Source organism: Crocodylus siamensis, chromosome 1, assembly GCF_052110815.1.
Source record: "Crocodylus siamensis isolate JL-2025a chromosome 1, ASM5211081v1, whole genome shotgun sequence".
In the NCBI taxonomy this organism is placed as follows: domain Eukaryota; kingdom Metazoa; phylum Chordata; order Crocodylia; family Crocodylidae; genus Crocodylus; species Crocodylus siamensis.
Window position 1 is genome coordinate 265257244 of NC_143395.1, and position 9057 is coordinate 265266300.

General features: G+C 43.6%; 1 protein-coding gene across 1 annotated transcript; it reads left to right on the plus strand.

Annotated features, from left to right (window-relative positions):
• Window positions 1-3032: 3032 nt before the first annotated feature.
• Window positions 3033-6812, plus strand: TASL (TLR adaptor interacting with endolysosomal SLC15A4). Its single transcript, XM_090031645.1, has one exon. The coding sequence runs from the start codon at window positions 3033-3035 to the stop codon at window positions 3933-3935; it is 903 nt and encodes a 300-aa protein (XP_089887771.1). The 3' UTR covers window positions 3936-6812.
• The last annotated feature ends 2245 nt before the right edge of the window (window positions 6813-9057 follow it).

Here is a 9057-nt window from a genome sequence, read left to right on the forward strand (position 1 = left end):
AAAAGGCAGTCAAGCACAGTTGTGATTTTTTTACATTTGTTCCAGGGAAGTGAGGCCAAAAACTACTATGGGGATAGGCAAGCTGTCCTCATACGAGAAAGACCTCTGCCCTCTAGGACTATGCATTAGCTTCAGTCCAACCTTCTTTGTGTTTTGCTAACTAGGATCAGGGCTGTGGTACATCCCATTGAGCTTCTGCAGGGAGACAAACCAGAATCATAGGAAAGCAGGGCAGGAAGAGACTTCACAAGGTCATCTAGTTGGGCCCTCTTCTCAAGAGAGGATCAGACCTTAACTAAACCTTTCCAGCCAAGTGTCTGTGGAACCTGCTCCTGAAAATTTCCAGGAATGGAACTTTTCTGCGGGTAGCTTGTTCCAATGTTTGACCACCCTTGTAGTAAGAAAGTTCTTTTTAATCTCCAACTTCAATTTTCTCTGCTGCAGTTTGGGGCTATCATGTCTAGTTCTGTTCCCATATACAGCAGATATATGTTAAGTACATATTTACGCACATTACTTCTGAGGGGAACTGGGGGAGAATCGTTTTCTCCCATCCCCCTATTTCATAATGAAGAAGATCTTTGTTCTGAAGAGTCTTCATCTCATCTGTTATTATTTCATCTCTCTCTTGCAATTCATAAGTAAGGCTACCTAGTCAGATTAGGGCAGAACCATGACTTGGCCTAGTATTTCTTGGAACATTTTTGCCGTAGAGGGTGGAACACATGAATGTTTCTTAGAAGAAGTGAAAGTCCTTTAATACTCACCAAACTACAGCTACAAAGCTGGTATGTGTGGTATGTCATGTGCTACACAGTGATATTACTTTGGTCTACGTTTTGTATAAACATTTTCCAGTTACTAAAGTGTTCTGACATCTGGTGTTCTGGAACAGACAGGTAAACTGAAATGTATCTGTAAAATACATTCATATCCAGGTAGACAATATCCATTTTAATTACATTATATAGCTGGATTAAAAATTAAATGAAGACTATTACTTGCTATTAAAATAAGACTATGTCATTCTTCATCTATCGGCTAGTATACTTATACTATAGATGTGATCTAGACACATGAAATCCGATTGCTAAATTCTACTTCCTGTTTGCTGGACCATGTGGGACTTGTGTCAGACAATAGAGCAGGGGAAGGCAACCTTTCCCAGCTGAAGGCCTGCATTACCCATCCCAGGTCAGAAGTGGACTAATGGGTAGGAGGAGCTAAGACCCTTCTGCTGCTGGTCTCCCCAGCCTAATGGGAAAAGCATTTCTTGTGGCACTGTAGCGAGAGCACTGACAGGTGACCCCTGTCACTGAATGCCACCAAAGTTCCACATCTGTGAACTAGATCCAAAGGCTCTGCAGACTGGGCTCAGCCTGCAGGCTGCCAACTCCCGCCATAGATTGTTTTCCTGCCTCTAAGTTATAAAAACTAATATATACTAAGAATATGGTAATTATACCAAAAAGGGATTGTCAAAATTCAGGAATGCTGAGCATTTGCTGATCCTTAACTGTGCATGCATCTTCCAGCTCTGCAGTTCTGGGCTCCTCCACTGGTGTCAAGTGCCTGGTTTCAATATTTACCATATGTCTAGTTTTCAGTATCTATATTGTATGGCCTATATTATCAAAAGTAGCCAACTGTGTGAGTGCCTTCATTTCCAGGCATCTAATTTCACATAACAAAGCTCCCACTTCAGAGCTGCTGACATCCATGGTTCCAAGAGAAATATACAGGAGCTGTGGGTACTGACCACTTCCACAATCCAGACCTTCAGTATAAGTGCTGACACTTGTACAACCCCAATCAGGGTTGTGATTTTTAAATTTCAAAGAAATTCCAACAATTACAGTTCTTCATCCTGAAGAAGCAAGAACTTACACTGACAACATGAATTTGAGGTTTGCAGTCTTTAGACAGTGGCACTTGACACCTGGGCTTTCAAGTTTTGAAATAAACCACATATGTAGCTTGAATGTGCCTGGAAAAAGCTGCAGAGGAAGAAAATCACCCTTGTTGGAGGCATATTGAAATCCACTTTTTTCAAAATGCACAAAAATTTTAAAAACACAGTACTGCATCAAATACCTATACAGAATAAAACCACATCTCCTCCTCCTCTCTTGCCTCCCCTGGTGGAGGATATTGTGTTTAGTACTGCTTAAGAAAACAGCTAGAAGTCTGGCGGCACATTTTATTTACTCAGTTTGTTTGGGAGGTAAATATGCATAGTAATAGCAACATCATGATCTGAAGCTAATCTTTGCATCTACATGTAACCAAAAACATATTTGTCAGTGGACATGGGTGGATCCAGGATTTACTTAAGGGGCTGCAGGACACTACCCCTCAAGCAATGGTGGAGGGGGGAGGTGTGGCTGGAGCCCCCAGGTCAGAAGGGGACACCAGGAAACTGGGCAAAGAGTACCCCCATGAAGCAGAGGAGGGGGGACCCACCTGCTGCTGACAAAGCTGCTCCTGTCCCAGGTTGAAGCCACTCCCCACACTGCTGCTGCTGTTCCCAGCTGAGCTTAGCTCCCTGCACAGCCATTTCCTGTAGCGTGCAGTATAAGTGGCTCCGGGGCATCCCTCCATGCCTGTGTCAGCTTAGGACAGCAATAGTGGCACCCAGGTTCCTTATTCCAATGCCTGCTCCTGGACAATGGAGAACACCTGTGGGGGAAGGGTAAGCAGGCACTGGAAGGAGAAACCTGCACATTGCGACCTGTTGGGCCTGGTAGCTGGAACAGAGCAGAAGTGGTGCTGGGTCTCCCCCTATGTCTGGATCAGTTGGGGGCAGCAGTGGCAGCAGCAGAAGGGGGGTTTATCCATATTGCTGCACCCCTCCCTGGATCCACTCCTGCAGATGGAAATTAATCAATGTTTTCTTAAGGGTCAGATTAACTATCTGTCTTTCCTTGGTGTTTTCTGTTCCAAATGTCTATTCAGTTTATTCTGGATGCTGATGATGCTGATCATGACAACCTGATTTAGTCTTCCATGCCTCTTTTCTTCTCTTCCTAAGAATGCTGTCAGAAGGTTATCTTTGTGGAATCCCCTACCTTTGTGAAGACTTCATGAGTTCTAAGCTCTACAGCAAGCAAGGCCCAGAGGAAACAGTACATGAAATGAGTTCCCTGTGCGGCTTTACATATGCCTCCATGGATGAGACACAGAACAAAAGCCTCTTTCAGAGGTGGTCTGTTGGCAAGTTAATTTCCTCAGGCTGCTCAAAAGGAAGCAAATGCAGCAGAAGACAGACAGATTCTGTAAGGCAAGCCACCCAGAATTCATTCGACAGGCAAACTTCTCCAGTTGAGGACATATGTGGAGGATCCATCATAGACACTTATCTTGTCCCTTCTTCTTGTCAAAGCATTTGCAAAAATTACAATGATTTGCATATTGCTGGGGGCCACGTAATGCCTGTCAGTTCAGTAACAAAGGATTTTACCTGTGACAGTGGGATAGGCCCATTCTTGGAGTCATCAGAGATTCCCCCACCCATAGAATCCATGATGATGCCAACCAATGACCTTAGTCGCAAGCCAGTCCAAGGATATTCATCATGCTGGCGAGTGGCCAGCATCATGCAACATCAGCAGCCCCTCTCCAATTCAATGCTGAATGACTATTTAGAGCAGAAGGTCATGGAACTGTACAAACAGTATATCATGGACAGCATGGTCAACTGTGTGTCTCTCAATCAGATCCTAGCCTCGGAGCTCATCATGACCAACGTAGATCAAATTACCCAGCAGATATCACGAGAGAGGAATATGGAAACCACCAAGGCCAAAGATATGGTCATTAACTGCTTGTTACGAGTGGCCAGTGGAAAACTATCCACTGAAATGAGCACCCCTAGTTTGCATATTTCCCAATATAGCAACATCAATGCAGAAACGGCTAGTGTTAAGATGGCCTGAATGCTAGGTTTTATATTATATCACTTGTCCACTCTACAAGTCAAGTATTCTTCACCTGCCACTTCACTTAAACCTTTTTATAAGTACTATTACTAATTTGCATTGGGGTAGCATCTATGACGAGCCCTCATCATGGATCAGGTTTTCATCTGGTTGAGCACTTTGCTAACATCTAACAAAATGATGGTGTCTACTCCCTGAGTGAATCACAGATGTTAAAGATAACAATGAGAAAACTTTTCAGTACTTATTCAGACTTCAAGGTATTCTGTTTCTCTACTACTTCTATTCACCAACCTTTTCTATGTGCCTCTAACTTCTCTACCCTGCTTAGAATCATACATTCTACCATGGATACCAGTGTAAACCCCATCTTTCTGCCCACCTTTCCCAGGCACATCTGGCTTTCTCTGCAGGTCACAGCTATGATTAACTGCACTCTCTAGCCCATATATATTCACCTCATTGTTATCTTTCTGTCCCATCTTTCCAGTCCCCCTTCGCTATGATTCAATCCCAAGGTCTTTTCTGCTCCCAGTGTATGGGCCTTGTTACACGGTAAATTTAGTCAGCTTCTGGAGCTCTTAATCTCTGGACTGGCTGCATGCTAACAGCTTATAGGTGGCTTAAAGCACTCATTTTGTGGCTTAAAGTTACACTACTCCAGGGCAGGAATAGCTCCAATTCACCTAATTTTGTTTCTGCTGCATTACCATGTGGCCTCTTCTGACAGCTATTCTGCCCAAGTTGAAGTCATCCAGTATCCCAGAATGCAATGGCCTGCCTGACTCAGGGCAAGCAGGATGCTGGGGCACAGTGCTTTGCCCAGGCAGAGTGAATGAACAGCCTCAGAGCACCCGGTGGCCATCGCCCATCATCCTGCCACCACCCAAACTGGCTCTGTTCTCATTTGAGCTCCAGCTCTGCTTCCACCTGAGCTCAGGGGGTAGGCGCTGCCTGAACTCTGAAGAAAAAAGGATTGGGCCCCGTGGAGCTTAGGTGTTGCCCAGCCAGCCAGCAGCCCAGCCAGTGGGATGCGGGGTGGTAAGTGTTGTCCGTGCTCTGGAGAAAAATGGATCAGGTCCCTAGAGTGAGCGAGCTTCAGGGCTGCAGCTGAAATGGACAATGCCTCAAAACTCTGGTCTTGCTGAACCTGACCGTGGCTCTGCATTGAGAGTGGGGCTACCAGGCTTAAGCCCTCCCAGGCCTCTTGCAGCGTGCAGCCACTATGTCAGTTTCAGAGAGCCCAGAGAGCCCCAGGGAAGCAGTTTCCCCATGTCTCTCTCCTCTCACAGAAACTGACACCGCAGCTCCACACCGAGAGTGGGACCACCAGGCCTTGACAGCCTTGCTCTCAGAGACCAGAGAGCCCCAGGAAAGCAGCTCAGTGAGACCAGAGAGCCCTGGGGAATCAGTGTAGTACTGTAGAGCTGCAGCAGCTCTGCACTGAGAACAGGGCTGCCAGGGCTTAAGCCCAACAGCTCTGCTTTTAGTACAGAGCCACGGTGTCAGTTTCAGTGAGACCAGAGAGCCCCAGAGAAGCTGCTTCCCCAGGTCTCTCTGGTCTCCCTCCAACTGACACAGTGGTGGGCCTGCTCCCTGCCTGGTGGGAGAATTGAGCACATCCTGCTTCTAGTCCTGCCACTGCTCACCAAGCCTCTAGTTGCAAGTCACAGCTGTGCAGGTGCAGGACAGTCAGAGCAGGTTTTTCACCTTACTGTGCGACTGCTCCACTAAGCTGAACAACACTAAGCTTATTAATATTTGTTTGGCTTAGAGCATAAGGTCTAACAAGGACCTATGTTTGTTCTCTGAACTGATCTGAACCCTTAAAGACAATAGGGAAAGGTTAAGAATTTACACTGAAGTAATAGCATTCAGTGGTCACATACAAGCATCATACTTGCTGCCTGGGGACTCAAACCCATGACTTTAACAACACAGGATTTTACAACTTGAGCTAAAACAATTTTCAGTAACTGTCATAGACAATACATTCTTTTGGGGCTATTTAGTGCATATAGATACATTTTTACAAAATATTATCTTATAAATATGTTCTTGTTTTCCTATATTTTCTTATTTAATGGATATTTTTATAAGTGGTTTGAGAAAGTGAGGGGGCAAATAATGGTATTTGTAAATTACAATCTAAGAGCAGGACCCAAAGCCCACTGAAGTTACTGGGAGGAATTCATCTAACTGCTTGAGGAGTGTAACATATCCTGCTCAATATGATCCGTGGCACACATAGACAGTAAGCAGTATTCACTGATAGGGCCTGTTCTTATTTCCTCCTAATTCTATTGTGCATTTGTAATAATTTATCTTGTTATGGTTATTGCCATATACATCTCAGATCACACTGCATGTACTTTTATAAAAAAAGGCTCTTGTTTTCAACTTGCAGTCATGTTTTCTAGACTGGGAAGGCACCTACACAGGAGCAGCAAGGCAGCTCCGACGCACTGTAATTACAGCATGTCAGAGCAGGCTCAATTAATCGAGTCTGCTGGAGTGTGGTAATTACCGTGCTCCAGCAGACTCCAGCGTCTCATACGTTAGTGTCCCTGCACTGAAAAATGGTGGTGAGGGCACTTTAACTAAAGCTTGTTTGACAAACTTTGGTTAAGTGCCCTCACAGCCATTTTTCAGCACGGGAACACTGACACACGAGATGCTCTGGGCACTTTAATTAGAGTGGATCTTGAAGCTGCTCTAATTAAAGCACCCTCCCAGAGCATGTGTATAAACATGTTCTTTGTGTTAGGAACTGCTTTCTACCATGAATGTATAAAGTCTCAGGTATGATGGAGTAAAATATATCAGCTACATCAGAATGTAGTTTGGTTACTACTGTAACACAAATAATAAACACCTACCACATATTTTTGCTTTAGTGATTCCTTAGAGCTTAATTTTTGTCCTTTGTTTTTCTATTCAAAATCATCATGTAATTTCATACACAGATTGTTTTATGAAAGTGAAATATATGCTACAATAAAGTTGTTACTTCAAGCTAACATGTATATTTGCCTTCTGGGGTAACAAAATTAATTTCAGAAGTAAGTCGTTAAAATTGTAAATGTCTAAAACTTTTCATGGGTGGCCCTGCTTATGCACAGGGCCACACATCTTGTTGCTATAGCAACTTACTATAATGCTATTATGCTGGGATTCGGAGGAAAAAGTAACCTTTGCCTTGTAACTGTTCCAGCTACTTCAAAGATCAAATCCAATTTCCAAATAGAAAAGATGCTATTTTCTATCCAAGAAATACGTTTTTATGGCAGTGTGAAAGAGTTATACGCACAACATCCATTAACAATAGACACCTCTAAAAATCCTTGATGTTGTCTTGAAACTCTCCCAGAAGAATATGAATATGCTGGACCCCTTGAACCTGACATGAAAGTAGTTTATGGAGCACTCAAGAAATGAGTGACTAATGCAAAAAGTTTTCAACAAAAAATAGTCAGATTTTTAAACAAGTTTGATTTTCCCTTGTTTATATCCTTTCTCTCCTTTTGTTTGTTTTTTGCTCTCTCCTAGCATCAAAAGACTGAGTTTCAGTGATATGTAAATTACTAGAAAGTGAATTGCAAGGTTGGATGCATAAGTGTATTTGCTCAAAAGGGTTCCACCTTCATTCAGGAACAGATACTGCTTCTTACAAACAGCACTCTAAGCATAATACTTACCATATGCCTTATGAACACAGCAGACATTTTGTTAGTTGAACATTATTTTGTTTTTTGGAATCAGGTAACATTGCAACTGCATCTCCTTTGGGTGTGCCTGACCTGGCTATAGCAAGAGGGTGCATTTCTCAGTTTAACTGTAACCTGCATTAGCAACTACCAGACTAGATAAGATGCACAAGAGAAATATATTTTAATTTTGGTGGTGATCTTGATCAAGTTTTAATTTAGAATTGCATAATTTTAAGGTATTAATAATAACTGTAGTAATGCTAAAAGACTTTCCTTCCCATTGTTTTAGCAGGATGATCCAAGTGGCAGCCCAAAAACCACATGCAGCCTGCTCCCCAGGGCTCTTACCCAGCCACTCTGACTGCTACTACACCCATGGTTTGTAGTCTCATCTTCCTCCAGAATGGTTTTAACTTTTTGCTCCCACTCCAGCGGGTGGGGCAATTCAGCCCATGGCACTGGGGAAGCCTGTGGCATGGTGCAGTACTGGATAAGGGGGACTTCTCAAGTGCATGGTGCGTGTGTAGGTGTATGGAATAAGACTCACACTAGCGTGACCCCCACTGGTGTGGATTGTTCAGCATGCAGGCCCCAGCCCTTAGAAGTTGGATAGCCCTGACTTCAGTGTCAAATATTTTGTCTGGCTATTACACATATCTGGGCACTTGACACTCATTTGCTCAGTGGCACGGAGAAACAGAATGAGTGTGCACATTGCACCAGTATCTCCAACAATCCTAGACGTTTACAGCCCTCAAATCCTTGATGGACAACCCTAAAAAACACTATATTTTTTACCGTGCAAATCTTCACAGTAAGAGTGTCCACTGTAGACTTCCCAACCTTCAAGTGGCATCCGTCCATTCACTTGATACAGTGAGCATCATTCTCAACTTTGCATGGAGCAAGCATCACCAGTGATGGGAATAATGCAGAATATGACCTGTGTAAAAATAACCATGTGCATTGCTTGTTTGATTTGGGGCTCTGGCAGATCTTCCCAGCAAGCTTGCCCTGTCACAGAGCTCCAAGAGAGTGACAGGGAAAAAGAAACTTACCTCAGCAACGAGCCTGGGAGAAGGGGACGACACAACGAACCTAGAGCAGGGTGGAGAGGGCTCCATCATTAGAGGAAACTGTTGTTGTAGCAGTGTGGTAAAGCCATGTAGAGACCTGGGGCAAAACTTAAACTGAAGCCGTATAAACACACTGTATATCTGTTACCTATATTGGTGTTATCCCAGAAAAGTAACTACCAGTGCATCATTCTTGTGCTGTCACAACTACAGTCAGCTTCTTGTCAGGGAGACTCCTCTCAGGATAACCATACATGTCTGTAAATTAAATATATAAATAAATCTGTTAATATGTATTACCAGGCTGACAATGAACATTTGAGATATTATGCA